The sequence below is a fragment of the Mytilus trossulus genome, chromosome 10, assembly GCF_036588685.1.
Source record: "Mytilus trossulus isolate FHL-02 chromosome 10, PNRI_Mtr1.1.1.hap1, whole genome shotgun sequence".
Classification (NCBI taxonomy): domain Eukaryota; kingdom Metazoa; phylum Mollusca; class Bivalvia; order Mytilida; family Mytilidae; genus Mytilus; species Mytilus trossulus.
This window is the reverse complement of record NC_086382.1, coordinates 10,905,573-10,932,569: the sequence shown is the minus strand read 5'-3', so window position 1 is coordinate 10,932,569 and position 26,997 is coordinate 10,905,573. Positions and strand designations below refer to the sequence as shown.

At 31.7% G+C, this 26,997-nt stretch overlaps 1 protein-coding gene across 7 annotated transcripts in view; it reads left to right on the top strand.

The window, feature by feature from the left end:
* Window positions 1-24,995, top strand: part of LOC134686843 (serine/threonine-protein phosphatase 6 regulatory subunit 3-like) — a 49,541-nt gene extending 24,546 nt beyond the window's left edge. For all 7 annotated transcript variants that reach the window (XM_063546653.1, XM_063546652.1, XM_063546650.1 and 4 more), the window contains 6 exons: window positions 1,060-1,255; window positions 1,679-1,764; window positions 2,373-2,571; window positions 3,208-3,324; window positions 19,702-19,827; window positions 20,677-24,995. In XM_063546653.1, coding sequence (XP_063402723.1) covers window positions 1,060-1,255; window positions 1,679-1,764; window positions 2,373-2,571; window positions 3,208-3,324; window positions 19,702-19,827; window positions 20,677-20,740 — 788 coding nt within the window. In that variant the 3' untranslated portion in view covers window positions 20,741-24,995. The remainder of the gene's footprint in view (window positions 1-1,059; window positions 1,256-1,678; window positions 1,765-2,372; window positions 2,572-3,207; window positions 3,325-19,701; window positions 19,828-20,676) is intronic.
* The last annotated feature ends 2,002 nt before the right edge of the window (window positions 24,996-26,997 follow it).

The following is a 26,997-nucleotide window of genomic DNA, read 5'->3' as shown; positions in this document are numbered from 1 at the left end:
AGTGCAAATATGGATGTTGATGCTAACGATGGTAAGTGTCCCTGGTAGAGTAGTAGAAAAACTTACTAGTGAAAATATGGATGTTGATGCTAACGATGGTAAGTGTCCCTGGTAGAGTAGTAGAAAAACTTACCAGTGAAAATATGGATGTTGATGCTAACGATGGTAAGTGTCCCTGGTAGAGTCATAGAAAAACTTACCAGTGAAAATATGGATGTTGATGCTAACGATGGTAAGTGTCCCTGGTAGAGTCATAGAAAAACTTACCAGTGAAAATATGGATGTTGATGCTAACGATGGTAAGTGTCCCTGGTAGAGTCATAGAAAAACTTACCAGTGAAAATATGGATGTTGATGCTAACGATGGTAAGTGTCCCTGGTAGAGTAGTAGAAAAACTTACCAGTGAAAATATAAATAAAGGTTTCCTCATAGCATGGTAAAAAAAAAAATTAACACTGAAAATTTGAAAGGTGATTTCCGTCATAGATTTGTGTAAAACAATTACCAGTGAAAACTTGAATGAAGATTTCTCTTGTAGAATTGTAAAGGCAACATAGCAGTGAAAATTTTGAAGGAAGGTTTTCCTCGTAGATTTGTAAAAAAACTTACTGGTGAAGACTTGAATGAAAATTTCACTCATAGATTTGTAAAAAAAACTTACCAGTGTAAACTCAAATAAAGATTTCTCTTGTAGATTTGTAAAAGCAACTTACTAGTGAAAATTTGAATGTAGATTAAACATATAGAATTGTAAAAAACCTTACCAGTGAAATATGAATATATATATGTAAAATATACATGTTAAAAGTATTGCTATTTTAATTTCAACATTTGCCTTTAACTGTCAAAACTTCATATATATGGTGAGACATATATCTGTGTCAACAGATTATTAAAATCTTATTACTTAGCATTTAATTAGATTTTATGAATTAACGTCGTCTATCTTTGCCTACAATTGACAACAGATTGTTGTTTGATGCAAAATCTTGTTTTGGCATTTACCATGTTTACCATATCTAAATAATCAAACTTATCCTCAATTATTATTTATATAGCTTGGGCAGCCAACTTTGAGGAAGCTCCAATGGAGGGTACACCTGTTGCCATGGATACATCACCTTGGAGTTCAACTCAAACAAGTTCAGCTGACAGCCAACAAGAAAAGTGGGCAGATTTTACAGGGAAAGTACCAACAAACGAAGAAGAAGAAGAGAAATGGGCCGATTTTAGCAGTATTTCAGATTTAGCCAGGTTAGAATTGTCAAATTAAAATTTTGCATGCATTTGATATTTTATTTATAAATTTAAATGAATTTTGCTGACGATGTCAAGCTTGAATTGTCAGGATCAAATCTTTGCATTTAATTATCAAAATATCTTTTCATTTACATTAAGTCTTGATTTGGACATAATGAAGGGTATTTCAAGAAAAAGTTTGTAATAGTTAAAGGTACATCATTAATGAGGGTGAATTTTGTGGAAAGAATTTGAATAAATAAATGAAGGGGGAAACATATTTCTGATACATTTCCATCTAATAAATATATACATGATATCATTTGGGTACCCCAATCCAAGATAAATTTCCAATTGAATGCGTAACTTAAATCTCATGTCTGATTTTACATCTTCTAATATGATAAAATTTTCAAAAATATTTTTCTCCATTTGTAGGACAGATCCTGGGCCTAGAAGTAGTTCACCTGTTGCTATGGATACAACAGATGTTACTGAAGGAAATTCAAGAACAGCTGCTTACTGTAAGTGTGAAAAAAATGAAAACAATTTTTAAAATACAAATTCATGATAATTATAGAATTTAATTTTGTGCATTTGTTTTATTTTGGGTGAAGACTTGGAAGCTTACTTTTCTCCCCAAAGAATGGTAATTTTATCACAGTCAAACGATGAAATATAGATGTCGAAAATACCAAAGAAATATTAAAACTCCTAAGTTGCAAAAAACGAAAAACCGGCAAAGACAAACAACAGTACAATACAACTATTATTCTCCAGAACATTACAGGAAAATCACAAGTTGTGCCAGAACACTGATATTTGTTAATTTTGTACAAAGAGACTTATTTCCTATTTAGTAATTGTTTAAGGTTTTATGTAGTGTGATAATGGTCAATAAATCTTTATTTGAAATTTCATTTAGAAATAGGGGGGGCCATATTGATCTAGAAATAAGTGGGCCATATTGGGACTGTATCAAATCTATTTCTTATAAGATTAACAGAATTTAAGAGGTTCTTACTAAATATCTGACGTACTATCTTAGATTTTTCATCGGTCGAGTCAAAAAAAAAATCGAAAGCTGTCCTAAAGTCATCTTTGCCTGAAATATTTTCATTTTTATTAACAGTGGCTAAGACCTCTCCTGCTGACCTTCTGTTGACCTCTATAGACACTGTCGAGGGAGATAAATCGTCAGAAGACATACAACAGGAAGAAGTATCCTCTTCAGAAGACGTCAGTCCGTCAACATCTGAAGAAATCGCCATATCATCCGATACTACTCCCTCATCCTCTCAGGAATCGCAGGATAGCAACCCAAAATCAGGGTAGGTAATTCTGTAAGGTATCATCTGATACTGCTCCCTCATCCTCTCAGAAATCACAGGATAGCAACCCCAAATCAGGGTAGGTAACTCTGTAAGTCATAATGGTCAACTTCAGTCAAACCTGTGTATGAAGGAAACCATTTATACCAGAGATGCCTGACATAATGTAAGAAGTGACTGTGGACATGAGGTTTTAAATAATTATTGTAAAAATACCTGTTATATACTATAGACAAAAGTGTTTCTCAATTTGGCTAAATGTGAAAGTTTTATTTGATATACAAAAATTGTTTTGATTTTGTGTGAGAGGATAATAAAATCCAGAAATCGTTGTATGAGAGTTGATATAGCCCACAATGAGCCATTGAGTCAATCAGTAACAGAAATTGAAGGAAGACAATACCATGTTCAAACGGCAATGTTTCATATACATATAACATGGATAATAAACTTCTTGTTTATAAACTTGTAATACACTTTAACAAAGGATTATCTCTCAGGATTTTTAGTTAACCTCTGTATGCTTGGTGCACTCTTGCTTTCTCCACAAATAAATTGAATATTTAGATTAAACCAATAGTTTAACCAATAGGAGGGGTTTTTGACACCAACAATTAATCAATATTTGTTTTACAGTAGTGAAGCTGAAGAGCCATCAAGTTCTACAGCACCTCCTGAACCGACCTCAGAAACGACGGAAAAAACAACAGAGGAAATATCTAGTTCATGTAATCCAGACAGCAAAAATGATAGGTATGGATATAACATACTGTTGACATTTTAATAAGAAAAAGTTTGACTGATATTTATTAACCAGTTTGATTTTTCAGTACATCAGAAATCATTAATATGTGAACTGGAAATTTTTCAAGTCTGAGAAATACTTGTACCTTATGATAAACTGCTCATGTAGGAAATAATCATTTCATTTTCTTGAGACAATCAGCTTTTGGTTTCAAAACTTTAAATTGTTTTATTTTTAATTCATCCTTCACCAGTTAAATTCTAATGATTTACCATGTTATTACTGTAATCTTGGACCCTATTTAATTTTTAATTTAAAGGGTTGAAGAGTACTTTACGAAAATATAACAGTAAAAAAAATTAGACTATCATTAATAGTACAAAGAGTGATTATTCTGTATCTTGGAAAATAATATAACATGGCTCAATGTAATTATTAGTGTAAATGAAATTTTTAAAATAGGGCCATAATGAATAATAGGTTTGTTTTCCCAAACGCTGCCTACCCAGAAAAAAGCTGCCTACTCAAATTCTTTTATTGTCCTAATCTGAAGAAGTTTTTTTTTTAAATCAAATAGGCATGAAGACTAATAAAGATACTTCAATTTCTTTTTTTGAAAAAAAAAGAAAATGCCTACCTTCCTACCCACTGTCTTAACCTTTGGGTAGGGTTTGGGCAAACCAATTTTTTTTTAAGTGTGGCCTAGGGCATATTCATAAAAATATTACTTATTCAAGTTTTAACACAAATGCATCACATGTAGAATAGATATCTTATGCTTTTGACTAATTGCATCAGTGCACACATATAGGGCACATTCATTGAATAAAAAAATAATGCACGAAATTTTGAATATTAGAGTAGAGAAAGAAAGTTTTGGGCACCTCTAAATCTGGACATTTGAACAGTAAAAAAAAACACAATTTACAGTACATATGGTTTGTACTATAATAAACTGGAAACAATTGAAAATATTTATATTTTACTAATTAAAGGTGTGATTCAACACAAGTTGAGGCTGAACTTAATGATAACTTTAAGTGAGTCTTGTGGCATATTCATGGTGCATGGCTTTTTTTATACGTATACATATATATTTTGTTTGATGTGTATATAAATATATTTGTTGTCAAACTTTTATTTAGTGAAGCAAGGTGGATAGTGATTGTAGTTTTGTTTATTTTTGTTCCACACATTTTTTTATGTATATCTCCTTAACCAGTGGAGGCTTTGTGTAGATAAAATATTTCTAAACCAGTGACCTGACTTTGTATCCATAATCCATCCAAAACCATTAACAACTTTTAATTTGTAACTCAACAAGTGACCTGAAACTTTCTAAACCAGTGAACAGAATTTGCATATTAGATATTAAAATTATTATATGATTTTCAGACAGTTTAAGTGAGCACAGTCAATTATTTGACAGCATTTTGCTGCCAAAAAACAATGAATATATGTAACATTCATTTTTCAGTTAGATTATATTATTTTTGCTGTTGTACAATTGTTTTTCAAGCTTTTAATTCCAAATAGTATATCCTTAGTCACTGCCATCACTCGCTTCTATCTCTTAATTGTGAGTTGTGTCTTTAAATTAGAGAAAGAAAACTCTCTAAAATTGTGGTACATGCTTAGAATCAACACTGGTAGACCTATTTGGCAAATGACCGCGATTTTTGGCAAATCTCCGCGGAACGGATAATAAATAAAGGTTTATCGTAAATTTTCCGTTTTACAGAATATTTTGCGGTTCTCCGGAGATTTTCCGTGTCTCGGGGAATTATCCGTTTGTCCGATTAAACTGGTGTGTATTGAGTCAGTGATAGAACCAGTGATGCGTGAGCGACGGTTATTAATTGATCGTTGTATAATCCGTTATCTGTGAGCAGCGGTTATTAATAGATCGTTGTGATTATATACACTGTTTACAGTCAGATAAAAATAACCGTCTTATTACCCTTTTCAGTCGAGAAATAAAAAATCGGTGGTTTTGATATTAAAGTTACTTGCAATTTAAATATCGAATTTAGTTCAATAAAGAATAATCTATTTAAATGTGACCAATGAACAGGAAAATGCACGTGGTAACTTTGCAATACTACAAATATGTTCACCTTACAAAATTCTTCTTTATTGTCATGTTAAGATAAATCAGTTCCTGTAAAAACAGTAAATAATAATCTTTATTGCAAAAAACATGAAACCCTGACGGGTTAAAATGCAAACATAGTACAATGTATACACAAGTGACAAGAAACATAACTATACATGATAAATGTTTTTAAAAAGTGAAGTTGATATTAATAACATATATCTATATATAGATGTATATACTATTTGACCAATGTGGACCTTATTTTCGCAATTCCATAGATTGCTTTATATAGTCTACAACACTAGACAAAATATCTTTATTGGGATCTAGAATAGTTTTAAGTTTAGAGTTTGAGTCAAGCTGGTTAAAATTAGGATAATGGGTTTTAATTGCATTTATAAGGGAATGTCTTACATTACTGTTAATTTGGCAATGAAGGAAAAAGTGTTCCTCATCATCTAAAATTTTACAAACTTTGCACAGTCTGTGTTCTCTTTGAATTTTTTTGTAACGTCCTAATTCAATTTCCAAATTATGATCACTTACACGTAATTTTGTTAAAAGCTGACGACTATTAAAATTGTTTAGATTGTGCAGGTAGTCCTCAAATTTAATTTCATTTTTAAGTTTACTATAAAGGTAAAGTTTTGAACTGTTATCAATATTTGAAAGTTTTTGAAGAGTGATGTTATTATACTTTTCCTTCACTATACATTTAAAAGTTTTTTTGAGTGAATTTTTTATAAGTTTAAAAGGTTTATCAGAATCAACATATTGTTCTTCATCAATATTAAATTCTTTAAAAATATGCTTGGCAAAAGTGTACCAAGTATATATTCCATCTTCAGACATAGACTTATTCGATGTCTGAAAAAACAGGGTCTTAATTACTGCAGATGCCGTAATCCGACATAATGTCATACTGATTTGACACTTGTCTACTGTGAGTAACACCTGCTGTGATATTTTTGCAATACAACATGGACAAGCGGAAGGTCGTAAATCAATCTGTTGATCCGAATTTAACTTTACCTGTGCAGATATTTATTTATGGAGGATATCATAGATACATGTAATAAATTGTATTGTATTCAACAGAGATAATTTAAATACACAATTTAATTTATTAAGACATATTTGCAGGTATACATTGAACATGTTTATTCCAACCAAGAAGGTTTGATATTGAATGTTTTTTTTTTTTATCAAACTTCGATCTGATCAGTCTCGTAGATTATAAACGAGTAATACGTTTATAGTTACACATTGTTACTCTTCTAACTCTCCTGACGTCTGTTTCTTTGTGCTATTAAAAAAACCTCACAATTTTCCACATCAGATCGACATTTATATATATATGAATACTGGAAATCTTTTTTCCGTCCGACATCACGCTCCCCACAAGAGCCCCAAGATATAATCATACCTGTCAATCACTAGCCTCTAGTTGAACATTTTGGTCAGCCTTCCTCGTGCTTTCAATTATGACATCGTTGCGAATTTTTTTTTTTTTAAATTGACATGTGAAAAGAATAAAGTGATGGGAAGTTTATTTTACGACCTATCAGAACTTCTTGTGATTCTAAAAAGATTTTTCTTAGGCCGCATTTCTTTCTAACAAGAATTTTGTAAACGTCGCGTGTGTTACTGTTTTCTAAACGCTACACGAGTACATTCCGTGACATGGTCTGAAAATGTCGCAGGTTTTAAAAAGGCTCAGCATCAGCGACTTAAATGTCGATGATTGATTACCTGTTGTCAATCAAATCATCAGCTGATAGTAAGTGCAATAAAATCAGCCAAGCGTGCATGGTCGGCCGCACATGCTACCTAATATTATGTAATTAGTTATGATAATGTAACAGGTAAAATCGATAATTACATAATAGACATTTAAAAGGCATGAACGGTTTTCAGATTGTTTCAGTTCTAATTATTTAATTTACCAATAAAAGAAATATGGTTTGTTTTCAGGTCTGTCTGAGGAAGAAACATTCTACACATTATTGTTCTCTTATTTATCTTCTCAGTTTTTATTTACGATTCGAATATAAAATAAAATGTCTTTTCCTATCCGTTCTTTTCTCATTATTTCTACATTTCGTCGCGAGTTATATGTTCTAGTAATTTCGTAGATTAGTTTTCTTTTTAAAAGACATGAGTTTCCTATCTTTATTCATATTTGAAAACGTCATGTGAGGGAGGGTAAGAAGGGGTCCTGATCGATCCCAAATGCCGGGCTTAAAAAACAAAATACCGAAATCCCGGACTTAAAATCACGAAATCCCGAGGTCCCCTAATTCGAAAAAGAATTTCCGGTACCCGAAAGTGTTACTCTTGAAATCCCAAGCTTAAAAACACCCGATCCTGGAGTCCCGATAAAGGTCCTATCCCCCCTCTTATATATTCTCAAAACGTGAAATATTACTGTAACAAGAAATACACGAATGAAACAGCTGCTGAAACGTCTATTATTGAAAACTAGTTTTTCGTTTGTAAGATACGATGGTTATTTTTATTGTAATAAAATGTTTGGATTGGAAGAGAATTTGATCGAACATTTAAATGCATTGCTGGTGAAAGCGGGATCAAGGTTGACACGATAATATCACGTGTGTACATGTGTTTAAAACTTTAGGGGTTTCCTGTTCAATTTCATGGATAAAATCATCAATCGGAACTACTCGGCCGGCTTTTTGTTTGCACGAAGAAATAACTCTTCAATAATTATTGTACTGTATAGCGAGAGTAGTTATGATTGATAAAATTATAAAAGATATTATTAGACTAGCATGTAACTATGTCCAGTGTGTATTCTTTGTAAAAAAAAACCACAACGTCATATTCAACTGGCTTAAAATTCTAAGATAAAAAAAAAAAAAAAAAAAAATCGAGATTTTTTTTCTCAGTAAAATAGTTTGCAGCAAAAAAAACTATTTACGAGATTTTTTCTAGGTAAAATAAAATGCAGCAAATTTTCTCAATTATAATATAAAACTTACTGAATAGCGTAAATATGTGTTTACAAAAAAAATCGATATTTTCTTTTGTTCTTGAAGAACAAGACTATGTAGGATAAAAAAATCTTTACGTTTTAGAAATCAGTCACAAACAGTAGAGGGTCACTACTTGATAAGGCAATGGGTATAATTAGTAAAACTCTTTGAAGCCCCCCTTTGAGTGTACAACAAATTAAAGATATCTTTTTGAATGATTTGTGTAGCCTTGAAAAAGACTGTTATGAAAAAGTTTCTGCTGCATCTCTCGTAGTTCTTGACTTGGTTTTCTTAGTGTGGTAGGAGGTGTTCGATCTTCTTGGTGAAACTGGGGTCATCTAACTTGGTTTTGAAGTAACTTATCGATTTACCATAAGACCTTTCAGGAAATATTTTGCGAGGTACATCGGCTGTTGCACGTCCTTCTAATGCTATTACTACTGGGACAACTTTATATAAATGGTCAATAAAGCGGTTGCAGTACTCAATAGTAAGATCTCTGGTCCAAAACTCTTGTAGAGCTGTCTGAAGGTCATCTTTAGTTTTAAGGTTTTTTTTAGCAAGTCTGCGTTTCAGCATATTCCATACCATTTCAATGGGGTTGATATCGGGAGATTCGGAGGGCCAGCAGTCCCACCACTGAATGTCATTGTCGATCATGAAACTTTTGGCAAGCTTGGAGCGATGTTTTGGGTCGTTGTCTTGTTGAAAACGGTGACCATCTGGATAAACAGATTTGATAAAAGGCAGAAGAGTCTTTTCTAAAATGTTTTCAATGAAAAAATCGGACTTAAGAATCCCGTCGAAAATCAGAAGACGTGTGGTTCCCCTACGACTAAATCCTCCCCATACATGCACTTTTAATGGATGCTTCGGTTGTGGAATTGGTGTAGCAGATTCATTTCTTAAACGATAAACAACAACTTTGTTATCATGAAGTTGCACTGTGCATTCGTCGGTGAATACAATGTCATTAAAATTGTCATTATCTAACACAAGCTGTTTACAGAAATCTACGCGTTTGACTTTGTTGACTTCGTGGATCATTTGACAATAACGAGGTGCACTTGCAGTGTAGCCAGCTTCCTTGATTACTCTATGTACTGTGGTACTGAAACAAATGCAGCGTTTGTACTAACAAACGACAAACTGTAGACGTATTTTTAGCGTTTGCATAGTTTGTCAAAGTTTCTGTAAAATTTGCAAACGTATGTTTAAAAGAAATGATCAAAACATGTGCGAGCTTAGCCGTTTGCATCGTTTGTGTTAGAAAGAAATGCATCCTTAATGAGTCTGAATCTGTAACCGTCAAAATAGCATGCTTTACAAAAAGATCAGCCAATTCAAACGTTTTTTTACACAAAGATGCATTACATGTAAATTAAACATTTATTTAAGTATTTTTTTTCTTTCATATCTATCTTTTTCGTATCTATCAATTTGGTTACAGAGTTTATGCAAGTAAGTTGTACCGTGTGGTGCGTTTTCAGATTCATTTCTCAACAACTTCCTGTGAACCGAAATATTTCGGCGGGGGTATCAACGGCGGCAAGCTTACAGTTTAACTTGCTTGAATTTTATTTAAGTCAGTTTATTGAAATAAAATTGAAAATGGAAATGGGGAATGTGTCAAAGAGATAGCAACCCGACCATAGAAAAATTGCAGCAGAAGGTCACCAACAGGTCTTCAATGTAGCGAGAAACTCCCGCACCCGAAGGCGTCCTTCAGCTGGCCCCTAAACAAATATATACTAGTTCAGTGATAATGAACGCCATACTTATTTCCAAATTGTACACAAGAGACTAAAATTAAAATAATACAAGACTAACAAAGACCAGAGGCTCCTGACTTGGGACAGGTGCAAAAATGCGGCGGGGTTAAACATGTTTATGAGATCTCAACCCTCCCCCTATACCTCTAGCCAATGTAGAAAAGTAAACGCACAACAATACGCACATTTAAAATTCAGTTCTAAAGAAGTCCGAGTCTGATGTCAGAAGATTTAACCAGATAAAATAAACAAAATGACATTGTTTTTGCAGAAGATTAATTCAGACATTAACGTACTTTGGCTTCCCATTTGTTCCACTGTGTAGGATAACTTATTTACGCATTACATCATTAATAATTACCAATATTAAAATGCTGAAATGCAAGTTGTATACTTATTATTTTACTAATTTCCGTTTTGGTTCCGTTCAAATTTGCTGTTATAGCATGTATAGATTCCTTGAATTTCATAACTTAGACTTTAACTTATCTAGTTTCAGTTGTTAAATACTAGTCAGTAAAGAGCTAAATATTTTGCCTTCCAGCAGAGCCCCAACAATTAAGCATCAGACGTATACGTGATACATTAATCTTATATATATGTAATATCAGCAATGGACTCCTAGACTTTTTCTCTTTTTATAGCCGACTATGCAGTATGGGCTGTGCTCATTGTTGAAGGCCGTACGGTGACCTACATGTATAGTTGTTAATTTCTGTGGCATATGGTCTCTTATCGAGAGTTTTCTCATTGGCAATCACACCACATCTTTTTTTTAAACGGACTCATTTAGCATTTGTTATATTCTCAACGGTTGAGAAAAACTCCATGGATTACAAGTCAACTGGGGTTTTGAGTTGAACATTTTGATTGTGTATGTTTATTTGGGTTTGAATAGGATTTATATAGAAGAAGAGAAAATATATGGACAAAAAGTGCACAACAAAGGGCCAAAAAAGTAAATAAAATAGACACCAAGAAAACAAAGAATACAGAATAATGGGGAAAAATATGAAGACTACAGAAAAATTACTTACAACTATAAGACAATATTCAAGACCCTCGTATGTGTTCAAATACAATCTGTATACACTATAGTATATATCTTGCTATAAAGTTCCGTTCTCAATGTTATTTGCTCGAGCATGACTGTCTGATTCTATTTAATTTTTAAATTGATGTCCAGTGGCAAACATTTCTAGAGTCGTGTCATTCAGGAAGTAAATATAAGAAAAAATGAATCTGTTCATGAGCGGGTTGGTAAAAATAGAGCTCCCTACATGTATATATCTTGTTTAAAAAAATATTTATTTTACTCAGCTATCTTCAAGGCACTATCAAAATAATAAATTGAACACGGGTTTGACAGTCAGTAAACTGTCACACAAGAAATAGATTGAATGTTGCATGTACACTAGTCCAATTTGTAATGTTGTCTTAACGTCCTTCCACATTCTTTTTTTTCAAAATCCGGGATCCGCTTTCGAATATATTATGGTAGTCTGTCAATGGAGCCAGAGATACATTTAACTACCTTGACTGGCTACACAACCCTTGCACGGTAGATAAATACATCATACACAGATACACTGGCTGGTTAAAGGGACAATAAACCAGAAGTGTAAATTGCCCCAGGTATTTTAAGTATATTGTGTGTAATGTGTCAACAGCCACGTGTTAGTGAATTCAAAGATAATCAAAATGATCTAATTCACGTAGTAATCTACCATGCAGCTACGCATCATCGCAAACAACTAGCTTTGCATTGTAAGATATTTAATTATACCCCCGCTTTGAAAAAAGGGGGGTATACTGTTTAACCTCTGTCTGTCCTTCCGTCAGTCCGTCAGTCTGTCAGTCAGTCAGTCAGTCCGTCCGTCCCATGAATATTTTTCGTCACATTTTTGTCAGAAACTACACTACCAGGATTTCTGAAATTTGGTTTCAGGCTTGATATAAGTCAGCTATACCGTGTGACGCGTTTTCAGATTCATCACTCAACAACTTCCTGTTTACCGAACACTTGTTTGATTTTACACATGATAGCCAAGTGAAAAATTTTTCGTCACATTTTTTTCAGGAACTACAATACAAGGATTTCTGAAATTTGGTTTAAGGGTTAATATAAGTCAGCTATACCGTGTGATGCGTTTTCAGATTTATCACTCGAAAACTTCCTGTTTACCGAACACGTGCATATTTTTACACAATTAATATTATCCACTTGCGGCGGGGGTATCATCAGTGAGCAGTAGCTCGCAGTTTCACTTGTTTTATATAAACCAACATCAAATGCAAAAGAAATATTAGAGATGGACATTTCTGATTAACCGGTGAATTAAAAATTCCATAGAAATCTCATTTATCTGGGTTTATTTTTCCAAGTTAGTCAGTATAATAGCTTAGTCGAAGTGTTTGGTCCGAGGTTTTGTCTTAAAATGATTAGCCGTGTAATTTTTTTCTCAAAAAACGAACGGCAAATTGTAATTGAAACAAAAAGAAAATAAAAAAAATAAAAGTTATTACCGGACCATAGGTGATCATAGGTTGATGAATAATCATTTAATTTGTAAAATGAAATATATTTATGACCATTTAGGCACACATGAATATTCAATTTATTAAACGATCGAGGGATACCAGCTATTTCTCCGCGCGTGGCCCTGATGAAGCTCAGAGCATTTCACACAGACGGGCTAAGAATGTAAAGTAGTGAAAATATATAAGTTATTAGCTAGCACACCAGTGGCGGATCCAGAAAATTTCATATGCACTAAATGCATAAGAGGGGGCGGGGCGGCCGCTTCAGTTATTCCCTCTATAATCAACAAATTTTCTTTTCCAGCAAAGGAGGATCTGTGTCCTGCATTCTGTATAAAAATGCTAAAAATTATAGGTATTAAAGTTTTATTCTGCTGAACAAGAGATCACCATCGATTTTAAATTTAGAGTATCAATTCTCTGCGTGTCGCCATGTCTATGAACCACAAAGGACCAAAACCATAGTAGCCTTATGTAGTCGTAATCGCGTGTCGATATCGTGTCAATCGTACGGTTGTTTTGTCCGACTAACTAACTTGAAACGGAAAATGGTGGTTTTTTTTTTTTAAAGTAACCAAGGTCTGTCGTTTTTAACTGTTTATATGGGAATTGGTAAAAAAGTCATAGTTTAAAGTCATAAATGAGCGTAAATAAGTGTTCCGTGAAAATTGTTTTCGAAAATCTAATTTGTTCATAATTCTTTTATGTAATAAACTTATTTAAATAAATTCGTACCTTCCCTTGTCTGATCACCAGCATGGCTAAAGGTATTACTCCCAAATGTATTGTGAGGTGACACGTTCAGGTATTCAAGCGATTTCCTGTCGGACTTTCAAGTTCATGCATCGCTTCACTTCTAAGGGTATTGATCAGTGTATACGACCGATAACTTGAAACTTTCCATTTTGAACTATCAGGTGTATAGTACATGTAGTATAAATCTCTGTCGTGCGTGTCTGGTATACTAGTCATTACTAAACGCATAAGCTTGTTTATAAATTACATTTCTGGTGTAAAGAATATTGTTTATAAAAATCTAAATAATTCCCCCCAAAAAAAAAAGATTTGATAAAATAAAAATCTGTTTTCACATTTTTTAGGGTAAATTTGGGGAAATGAAAGTACTCGTTCTCAAAAGTGAAGGACAGTTTGAAACATACAAGAAATGTTGATTTAACAAAAATATACGCACTAATCGACCATTCTTTTATACGCCTTGATAGAAAGTTAAGGAACTATAGATAGTTGCAATTCAAAATAATATACATTTTTACATTGAACATAAGAAAGAAACATACATTTTGTTTATTTGGGTTAAAAGTTTTGTAAATAAACTAGTCCTCGTATGACAACAGTATGTTATCATGGGATGTCGATGGACGAAGAAGAAGAAGAGAACTTATTTGAATTAAATACAGGTCGATATTTAACTTGCCTTGGGTTCATCGAAGTTATGGACATAGTAAAATCACAGATTTCTATTTCAACAAGATTGTTCTCGAACAAAGGAAGGAGTTCGTCATCACAATTGTTGGCTATAATGTATAATGATGTGAACATGGTTCTGAAAGTACATTATGCCAAATTTCCTGTTCCGACATGCATGTTATATATGCCACTGGACAAACACTAATTATCCCCAAGGGATGTGAATATTTTGCTGGAAAACTACTGAGTATCAAAGTTTCAAATTAATTTCGGGATTTATTTTCCTTCTTGGTATTCAATATTCAATAACAGAAGAAAGAATAAACAGTTTGTCCGCTAAATAGGGGTATTCTTGTTATAGTTATATTAAAAAATAGGGATATATGACATTAAATTGGTTCTGTCTTTTTTTTATACATCGTTAAAAAGATGTGTGTTTAAGGTGAACGACACAAGAACCCTGTAATACTAGTACGAGAGTATATATAGCATGTAAACATTCCTTCTCAATAATATGGTTGTATTGGAAATATTTTCATACAGATTGACAACTCATGGTCCGATATGCATGTAATATTTGCCACATGACGCCCATAGTTCTTTCTACCATCATCATCTTATTCTTTGATATTGCTGTAAACATCGATGGTTCACACCAAAACAAAATGGGAGTAATGTACCTTCTGATAGCTTGTCCGTGTTATACACTTGTGAAACTTAATATATAGACGAAATTTCGGTATTGAAATGAATCTACATCTCACAAACAGGATTTTCAAATAACGATTTTGAGCAATCGTTGTAGGTTCATGAATATTCATATGGTGCTTTTCTTTAGCGCCAATTGGAAAAAAACGTATCTTTAAATAAAGTTTGCATTATTAAACATATTCCTCAGAAATCAGTTATCATAAAACCATACAAGTTATGATAAACCTTGAGTTTGTTCTGTCACAAAACTTGTAAGCGATGGTCCATGCAGTTATATTCATGTCTGGAAATGTCCCTGGCTGTTTATCCAAAAGATATAGTCTGTTTTTTTTCTGTTTCCCATCGTTTTTTGAGAAATGCATTTAAGAGTGAATCGTTAACTGGGTAAAGACCAGTGGCAAATATCTCTGTGTACGTTCTGTCGATTTGGGAAGATATTTTCTAATTCATTTGAAAATATCTATATGTGTTTGCAATGTTCAATGCTTGGACTTTGAAAAGGCGCAAATAAAGCTAACTAAATATTATTTTGTTAAAAGAGGTAATACAACAAATTTAATTTTTGAAACAATTAAATAATTTTGTAAACATCGCGTGTGAGGGTTTACACGGAGTTAAAAGAAAAGACAACAATGCAAATCTGATAAAAAAAAAAATCCCGAAAATTAAACTTAAGAACAGTAATTGAAACCCCCTCCTCAAACAAATGTACCTCATGACCTGTATTATGCTGAGGTACAATTTTTTTGGTGAAAAAAAATATAGAATGCTGGAAGTGTTTCGATGTGCTATTGGAAAATCCTTTGAAAAAAATGGGTAGGGTTCACCTGGCCACGGCTTAGGTAGCACTTCACAGAAAATATAGTTGCAATTGAGCCACAGAATGTTGAATGACCTTCCAACCCTGGCCTTCTAATACGTTAGGCCAACTGTTAGTGTCATACATGCAAAACTACAGACCTATCTACGGAGTGCTACCATACTCACATGCTACCGATACTAGTATGCTGAAGAAGTAATGAAATTAATAGAACCAGAGCCGGATTTAGTGGGGAATGGCGTTGATAGGAGTTTTTAATAGTCTTGATTTGATTGATTGATATACATGGAAGTTTTACACTGACACAATGACTGGCTATACAACACATAGAAGTTTTTGACGACATTGACTGCCTAAACAGCCCTTTGAGTTTCTCAGTCGGCTATAAAGGGGGAATGACACGGTGTCCGCCCCTTTTGTTGAAAAATAAATATTGATTATGTAGGGAATCACTTGAGAATGATTGGAGCTGGTCCTCTCATGACATTATCAGTTAGTCTCCCCTCTCCTTATATATAAAAAAAATCTGGATCTGCCACTGAGAACAAGTTTAATAAATTAAAAAAAGAATGTGTCACTAGTATACACGGATGCCCAATCCGCACTATCATTTTCTATGTTTAACAGACCAGGGACTAGAAAGTCCCTGAGTGGACTGACGGAATGAGGTAATTCAAATTTGGCATTAAATTTAGAAAGATCATATCATTGTGAACATGTGTACTAAGTTTAAAATTGATTGAATATCAACTTCATCAAACACTACCTCGACCAAAAACTTCAACCTGACGCGGGACAGACGGACGAACGAACAAACGAACAGACAGACAAGAAACAATGCTGAGAATGGAACATCCTAAGTATATATTTTTAATCTTTATTTCAAAATTACACCCATAAGGGTCAAGCAATATAAACAAACATTTGTAAATACAATGTAATATAAGGTAATCTTATACACTCCCAGTCCTGAAACACAAACAAAATTAAAAGTCATCTGATTGCAATCTTATAACTGTTAATACTGATGAAGTCGCTTTATCATTGATTTATAAGATACAAGTTGTGACCTTCGAAATTGTTTTATATTATTTTATTTGTATATTTTCCTATAGACTTTTAAGGTACCTCCGTTGTCTTTAAAAAAATCCCTTCCATAATATCCAAAACTTCATCGTTGATTTGAAAAAAAAAATGATTTTAGATTTTCGATTATCAATTGAAATGAACCTACTAGAGCCTCAACTTCCAAGCGCACGATAATGTCAATCATTACACATCACTTTAACCCTGAATTGACATTCCACAATCGGTCAGTATATAACATCACCTGTGTTTATAGTTACAGGGTATTTCCCGCCGTTGGAAAATCCCGTGCAGTCGACACAATTGATTTTTAACATTCTCTATCATGAGCGAGGTCAAGTTTTAGATCAAGTTAATTACATATATTTTTAACGTTAATTATTTAATTATTAAAAAAAAACGTATCATCATTTCTTTTCTTTTCTTTTTTTTTGCTAGTATAGTAAATAAATCTCAGTCCCGGAATGTAGATACACTTAAAATTAGACCTGGAAGTGTCTTCTTATAAAAGGAGAAACTGTCTTTCACATTAAAATTTAAAAGAATATTATCGCTCAGGCATATTTTAAATTTTGTAATAAGATGATTGATTGTTGGTTGTTTAACTTCCAGTGGCAAATATTCCATAAATGTCAGGACGAACTTAGTTTTAAGATCGAACTCTCAAAAAATAATTGAAAAACAGTAATGATGACAGAAGAACTTTAATACGTGTGAAATAACCATCCAATCTTTTAAATATAACTTATTTATATTTCAAAAAGTAACAGATTAGTTTACAAGACGTGCATTGACGTACTTTCATATCTTTAAAATGGAACTTCTTTGTCTAAAAGACAACCCACGAGTTGTCGAAATCCAGTTGCATGCATACTATATACTTACATATGCAGATTATGCATCGACGATCGTTGTATTACGTTACATACTGCTATACCAATTGACCCCTGATATCAACTAAGGTTAGAACTTCCTATAGGCCGTTCATTTTATTTTTGTTCCAATAAACGGTTCTTGAATCAATTATAATTTCTGAAGTATTTACGATGAAAGCATTATTCTCAAATCGTCTTACACAATGATAAAATTGTATTTATACCACAATTGAAAAGTAATTTAATAAAACAAATGACAGATGAACTGATTAATTATAAAGATGAATGTATGTCCATATGCTCATATATATACACATTCGGACTAAAATTCGCAACTTGTCATTATCTCATCGTAGCATATTGTTAATGTTGCTAATATATGCCTTCAACCCCAAGAGGTATAAATGTGCATTTCATTCTGAAAGATTAATGGTTCAGCAGGTGATCAAGATCGTTTTAAAAATTCCTATTTGCCAATGAAGTTTAAATGATCTTCTGCCTCAGACATACACATGTATTTTTCAATCATAAAAGTAAACCTTTAACCCCGAGAAATATATAATCTGTTTCTCTCTAAATTTACAGAAACATTATGTGATAAATTTTTGAAAATTCCGTATATCTCAATCGATTAATGATAGTTCTGTAAACTTCTACATATATTACAATCTGTACCTCAATACAACCGTCCCTCACACTTAACGGATAATACAACGATCAATTAATGATTGAACGTCGCTCACGCATAACGGATTATACAACCGACCTTTTAATAACCGTCGCTCACGCATCACTGGTTCTATCAATGACTCAATACACACCCGTTTTATCGGACAAACGGATAATTCCCTGAGACACGGAAAATCTCCGGAGAACCGCAAAATAGTCTGTAAAACGGAAAATCTACGATGAACCTCTATTTATTATCCGTTCCGCGGAGATTGGCCAAAAAACACCGAATATTTTACAAAAATCGCGGTGATTTTCCAAATAGGTCTGCCAGTGCAAGCATACAGAATGTGATTTTATGGTTTAAAAAGCCATTTGTGTCTATGTAGATTACATTGCAGTTCTAATGAGGATTTTATTTACTGAAACAGACTTTAGTTTGTGCTACCATAGAACTGGCAGTTTTAGATAGACCTAGCTTGGTTTGGGAGATTTTCTTAATATTTATACACGTTGAAAATATGTTACTTGGATTGCTATATATACATAGGAAGCTTAAGAAATGGAGACATTTGTATATTTAAAGTCATCAAGGCTATCAATTAAGTACACTGTGGATTTTGTCTACACAGCTCTGATCAGCACTGACATAGTCGAAGGTCAAAACAAAATATAAAGTTTAAGAGATTTGGAAAAGAATTATTTGAATTATTATAGAGAGTTTCAGGTTGCCTCTCATGCAAAAATATTATTTCATATATGAAAACACAGAGTTCTAGAAATCATTTCACCACTGCTTTTAGTTATAGTAACGTTAGTCATGATTTTTTTTTTTTAAATATATTAATATTTTCTTAAATTCCAATTTAAACGAAGGAAAAATAATAGAATTTCCAGGATTTTGAAAATACTACATACAACCTTGTAGGATATTTTTATTTGTTAAACAGTGATATTTTTGGTTCATCTTTACCCCAGAAATCTGCTAAAGTTATTACACAACAAATAAGATTGAAGTTATGCTTTCAGAACTCTGCAGTGTAATAAATTATTTTGGGTATTTGTAACACTGTTATGTTTGGACTAATGATGGGAAATTCACCCACATTTAATCATAGAAATATACATGTTTTGTGAGTGCACAACACATGCAAGTGTTGTATGATTAATTTTGAATTATTTTCTCAGTAGTAAGATATTGTCTATGATATAATTGATGTACACACACTTAGTTTTGAATTTTCAGGATCACACATTCAAAAAATAAGAACAGGGACAAAGTTTATATGTAAAATGTCAGATGTCAAACTCAGCTTTTTATTCCAGTATGAAACTAAATGATATTAAGTATTACATGCATCACAAAATATATTTTTTTTGTAATTGTAGCTTTTTAGCATCATCAGGATTATTAAAGACAGAGAAAGTTATAGAAGATAGTGTTCAACATGTAGTTGAAATAGAGGTTAATGGTCCATCAACTGAGTCTACCAAACTGTCTCTTGAAGATTCTAGGTAAGGCATGCACTAAAATATGGTCCATTAGTCTGTAAGATTGTTGGTAAAGATCAGACTGAAATGTGGTCTGTTAGTCTACCAAACTATCTTGAAGATTGTAGGTAAGGCACACACTTTCAAATTGTCTGTCAAGTTCACCAAATTATCTGGAACATTACGACACACACTAAAATAGTCTTTCTCAACAGTCCCCAAACTGTCTTGAAGATTGTTGATAAGGCACATACTAAAATATGGATTGGCGAGTCTACCTAACAGTCTCTTGAAGTTTGTAGGTATAGCACACACTAAAATGTGAGCTGTCATGTCTACCAACAGTCTTGTGATGCATTTGAACTGCTTTCTCTACATTAAAGTTGTTTAGAGGACCTTCTCTAAAGTAAGGTCTGTCTCAAGATCTATAAAAAAACAACCAAGTAATGACTAAACATATATATTAAAAGGGTGAAATTTGAATTTACTTAAATGTGAGTAGTGTGCAAAGTTTTGAAAATTTTATTGACCCATGTTTAAATATTGTTATTGTTGTGATTTGAATAAACATTGAAATTTTGAATGAAGATAAGGGCTATTCCAGAAAAAAATGTATGGTGAGGGTTGGAAGGGAGTTTTTGTCAGCGCCAGCCACCCAGCCAATTGTAATTGAGAATTGAAGTGCATTATAGTGTGAAAAGTTGCTCTGATATCTATCACCCATGTATTATTAATATAATGTGCACTACACCCCACCCCCCAATACATTTTTTCTGGAATAGCCCTAACTGATAATACTCCATTTCTTCAAGAAAATTGTACTTTTCTGTTTAAGTATCATGATTGATAATTATTTGCATTTCGTTATTTCAGTTCTGATACCAAAGAAGAAAAGACTGATAGTGTAATTAATCCTGTAGCGAACGGACCTGTATGAGGATATGTTCTGGTGTAATCGTTGTCTGTGATTAACTTAAGCCTTAAAACTGACAGCAACCTGCAGTATTTTACATCATTAAAAGGTGGTGCTGAAAACGTCCATCGCCAAAATAAAACTTGCTAACGATGGTGAGAAACTGTGATGCGATAACCCTGGGACCTGCCATGACGCCAGCCGATCATTACTATCAATTTTATATATTTATTTTGACTAATGAGTACTAATGATTGGTTGTTGTCACTCTGCATGGAGAAATTTTAAATAGTTCACGTCATTTTTTATATGCAAGTTGAATGCACCAGTGAGAGATTTGTTTTCTCTCTGTGTAGTGGAATATTTTGTTGTTTTAAGCTGCAAATTAGGTTATTGTTATTCCAGTTTTACTGTTGTTTAGATTTAAATGAGGTCACATGACTTAATTTGCAGTACAATCTTGTTATAAGTACTTGGTCCTTTTTGCAGGGGTAATTTTACTTTCTTAAAAATAAAATAAAATGAAATGTGTAATTGGCCTGTCATTAACATTTTAATATCAAAATGTCCTTGAAAAATTAAAAAAATAATTATTCAGTACTTAATTGAAGGTTATTTACCCCTGCTAGGACAATCATGTACTGTAAAAAGTCTTTGTTAATACTAGAAACATTAATTGTACAGCAATAATTTTATAATTCTAGTAAATAACTGATTTATATTTTGTTGTTAGCCCAACCTTTTTTCACGATTATCTGTAATGATTTTTTTATATAAATAAATCATCTGTCAACCATGTGTCTCGCAAGATGGTATGTTCTAAAGATGTTTAATGGTTCATTTTAAAGAGAATGAAAAAAAAAAAAAATTGCAGAGGTGAAAATTTTATACAGGAAACTACACTACATAATTACTTAAATTTTGTGTTGAGGGATCATTGTTTTCAATAAAAATCAGATCTATTTTTTCTATGAACATATGCATGGTTTAGGGTAGGGAAAATAAAAAAAGTGGATTTCAAATAAGAGAAGAAAAAAAACATGTTATAATTATATTTTTCTGTAAGAAATCTCAGTTGCAAGATGCTTTTTTAAACTTCCTTCTTTTTAAGCTGCTAGTCTGTAGAATAGATTTTTTTACTGATAAATACATGTATAACATAAACAGCTAAAATCAAAAGTGTAAGCTCAATGATTTTTAAGTGGACAAAAATGTGATTTTTCTCAAATGCTGTTATCAAAATGTATATCATAGTTGCCAACTTGTAGAATTATAATGATAGGTCATGACATTCAAATGTGTTGTGTTTACAGTAATAATCAACATGTTTTGGTTGTTGACAGTTTTCATGGGATTTCAAAAAAGTGATATATGTTCCTTTTTACTAGAGTTCAAACAATAGTTTCTTCCTTTTTGATTTAATGACAGACATGTTATATTGAATTCAGTTTCAAAGGAGAATGGTCTTGTTATATTATGCCATGAAAATAAATAAAACTATGAAGTTAATGTATCTAGCCTAGAGTGAGAACATTTTGGTTTCACTGATGTTTGTTTGTATGGGGTGTAGTCCTGTGATGGATTAGGGTGTGTTGGCAACTGTGATAACTTTATAACTAATAAACAATATATCTGTTTGGTTTGTACTTTATTTTGTTTTGAAATATGTAAAAAAAAAAAAAAAAAAAGAGTCACATTTAACTGTTTAAAGAGTTGCTAACGGTTAAATGTTTCTTTTTTTTATATTGACTCAAAATAAGAGTTGAATTTCGCTGTAACGTATTTTCATTTATAATCTTTTTCAAAATCTAGGGAAATTTAAAAAAAACATTTGTTATAAATTCATGCCAGGTATGGTATATTGTGATTTGCAGCAATGAAAATTAGGGAAATAAAACTTACATTAGGGTTATCTTCATTGGGTTTCAATATTGCTCAGAAAGTGATATTTTACATTTTTCCTCAATTGACAGCTTTTTAATTTAGTTATAAACATTATATAGAGTTAACAGTTTTGTTGAAATTGTGTTAATTTTGTTGATTTTGATGTGTGGATGATAATTTCTTATTTATTGGACCATTTTTTTGTTGAGAAAGTTAGTGTGAAATATGAATAAGAATGGACACTGGTGTGAAAGTGTTTATACCCCATTTAAATCAATTTATGTAAACAGAGTCAATTCATCTGTTTTACACAATGCAGAAATTTCATCTTTATGATTTTTTGCAGGAATGACTCATATATTTTTGTATGTGCATAATAACTTAATTTACAACAGACAATATTTAAATAGGAAATTATGTTCAAGTTCAAAGGTTGAAATAATGAATTTCTAGGTCATTACTCTGGTTGATGGAAAGAACAAGGTCTTGAATGAAAAATATGTGTAATCAAATGTTATCAAAGGGAGATAATTATTTTCAGAAACAAATTATCCCCCTTTGACCAAAAGGAAAATAACTTGAAATAACTGATTGATTTCTGGCTTTTGTGATTCTTAGGATTTGTAGAAAATAATTTGCATTCGAATAAGATATTTAATTAAATATTGTACAGTCAAGAAATAAGACTTTAAAGAGAGACAGTTACTCTTCATTTAAACATTTAAGCCTGAATGCATTTAAATACTTCATATCTGGTAGTGTCTACTGTAAATCTATGGCTTAATGTATTTAAGTGTGCTCACTTTGGAAGTCTATAATGTGATTTAAAAATATCTTGATGACACACATTAGAAATTTTGGAACAAAAAAAAAACATTTACTTATTGGCAATTGCTTATTGTATGAGCTTTCTTGTTTCTCGATTATATTGATATTTGTGAATATTTTTCAGTGGGACAAAAATTATAATAATGGGATAACTTTTATTCATATAATTTTTGTGTAATCTCAGGCTTTTTTGAAATTGTAGACAATTATAAAACAAAACAATAACAAAAACTGTGATTAGTTTTATAAAGGTATTAAAGATCTGTGACTCTTTTCACACAATAAAAATACTGTTTATTACTAAGTATTTCAGTGTTAATTACAAAATTCTAATTGTAATATTTTATATGAAATGAATAGCAAATGAAAACATTGAGATATTGGAATGTCTTGCCTGTGTATGTTTGCCAGCGAAAATATTTAAGATATTATCAGTATTATATCTCAGATGTTAACCGTTTCTATAGCAACACTCATTCTTACTTGATACTAGTCTGGATATAAAATCATTCCTTCAAGAGAACCGGTGAATTGTGATTTCACAACATTTCTTAGCAGCAAAAATGATACAACCATTCAAAACAATTATTCATTTGGTAATTTAACAAGCAGAAAAGGAGAGAGAGAATAAAAAAAACATGTGAAGAGAACTTGAAGCTGAGATTGAGATAAAAGTTGTGTTATTTCTGTCAAAAATTCTTCTTTAGTTTACAGTATAAATACACCAATGCATTAATGCTTGAACCAAATTTGCTGCAATGTTTGTCCATAAGAATCAAAATAACAGACACCCACCCCATTACTAACCAGAATATCAATAATTATTGTAGAAAAGAAATCTATCCCCTTGAAATAAAATCAATGCAACTGCATATTTAAATGCAAACCTTGGTATCAGTACCAAAATGGCTATTTCAGAAAAAAACATTTCAATAAACTAATATTGTCCTGAAAAAAAATACCGTAGTATTTTATTAAATGTTATTTCTACTGCACATTTAGAACATTGTTTTAATGGTAAAATGCTCCCTTGAGGTATTAAGGGATTAGTAAAGATTATATTATGGTCATGTTGTTTAATGTGTATACTAGAGTGGAAAATGTGAACACATATTGAGTTGCTCGTTGCATCACATTGTGAAATTGTGTTTATATTTGATATTTTATAGTGCTATGAAGAGAATTAATTGTATATATTTATGATTGAAAATATACATGTAGAAAACACAAAATATCAGACCACATAAAGAAAGGATTCAATGTCCTGATTTTCTGTTGTTTTGTCATTAGGAAATTCTGGTTTTGTCATGCAAATACAAAATGAACTTCATACAACTAAAATACAAGGAAAAAACTGAAAATCATCTGGATTGGTCTTAAATGCCCCAGTTGTGGTAGAGGGGGAATTAAGTGAAATCTTTCTCTCTACTCATTACTGAAATAAATTTTTATTTCTCCAACTTTAATTTGCTTCAACTAAATGTTATTAAACTTGCACGTAATGCTTATTACCACAAAACTCAGATCAAGTCAGAACTTTGGTGGCATCACTTTTTTTTTTCTTGAATGAAGTCCTGTTATGCCATTATATGCAAGCTGGGATATCATGAAAGTCCGATGAACACATTCTCCATTTATTTCATATGTGCTTTTGACAGTGCCACGTATAGTCATTATTCAAAGAATTTGGAAAAAAAATGTTAAGATTAAATTTCCAATCTTTAGTTTTCTGTGTAGAGTTTTGTTTTATTTTGTATGTCTTTTTTCTTGGTAAGAGTGTTTTCACCGTGTATTCATCTTTTGATATTTTGATTGTTCCTTGGTATCTTCTTTGATACAAAATGTGATTTTAATGTTCGAGAAAAGGCTTTTAAAAAGGTGACTTATGATAAGAAACATTACCTTTTGAAATCATTTGTAAGCTTGTGATGGTCGTGTTCATAAATATATTCTAAGCTTCTGAATAACACAGATTATTTTCATTCCAAACCACATTAAAGCTTTAAAACCAATCATGAAACGTGACTTCTGCAAACACATAACTGATTTACCTCAAACCTTGAATTTTGCTTCAGCTAACGCTTTATGTCCATTCTAAAATGTTCTCTTACAAATGACGATTCAACAAGTTTTATCAGTCGTTCATAATAAGAATATGTGAACAAATGCATGATGAATTAAGTAATTTGATTTCAATTTCTTTATGTGGTCTGTTGTATATATATAATTGATCAGGCAGGGTATTACGCAACACTAAGTTGTACATTTCTTCAACCCAATCATATTTTTATGTATTTTTATAATGACAAAAGGTGTTCATTGTGTTCGGATGCCATATGCCAAGCATTATAGTAAATGTTATATTCTGTTAAAGCATTGATATTCACATGATGCACCTCACCACTGCTTCAAAAGTGGCCAACATTTTTTTTCTAGATGTTTACTTTTCTCTCTTTGTTTTAAAAAGTCTTCAAATTCTGTCTCATTTTCTTGGATTTTTATAGTCCATTCTTTCTTTTTTTTGTAAATAAATTTTTACTAAGATGTATTAGTCACTTTAAATAACAGAATTACACAAATTAAGACAATTATCTTCCTTTGGTTCCTGTATGTAATTTTGTTAATGGGAATTAGAATTGGAAAATAATTTTCTTAGGGTTATTCATAATTGATATAAAAAAGATTATCCTTTTTTGAAAAGGAGACAAAATGTTTTGTAAAATTATTTATCTTTGCTGGAAAATATATTCAGGTAAAAAAATATAACAAAAAGGTACCTCAGAGAATTTGTTTGTATAAAAAAAAATATGCAAATTATGAAACTGCTTTTAAAGATAATCAAATTTCAAATTCAACAAATAAATAATTGTCAATTTTGTTAAATTTTTCTATTTCAAAGAATGAGTTGATTAGTTGTTGTAATGAATAAAAATGTAAATGTTAATACCAATTTAAATTTAAGGAGAAGATATTCATCTTTCTAATCTTAAAAAAAACAAACATCCTCACAACTTAAAATTATTTGTGTATGACTTATTGAAACATGTGTATTAACAAATATTGTGAGAATTTATTTGTTTAATAAAAACCATGCACTTTTATATTAATAATACTTTAATGTAAAAAAATTAATGTTGATTGTAAAAATTAAAATATTTGAAAGTGAGTTGATTAGATTTGAAATTTCAATAATAGTGAAGTAAAAAGAATTTCAATATCATATTTGCTGAATTCAAGTTTGCAATGCAATCATTTCTTTGATGGATGATAATCTTTTCCTTATGCTAACTTGGATTAACACTTGCCCTGAATTTGAATAGATGATATAATTTTTAATAATTTTATGTTGACATTCCTAATTTGGAATTTATGATGTACATAGGGCCAGTTTTTAATTTGTTAATGTTTTAACATACGGGAGCAGGTCCCACTTTGGTATATGCAATTCCAAGGTTTTTAAATGAGTGTAGATATAGTATGTCCCAATCATAGAGAGGTCCATCAAACTGTATATGTAATATAAATATTATATTAAAATTGATGAAAAGAATTACTTAAAACAAAGTCTT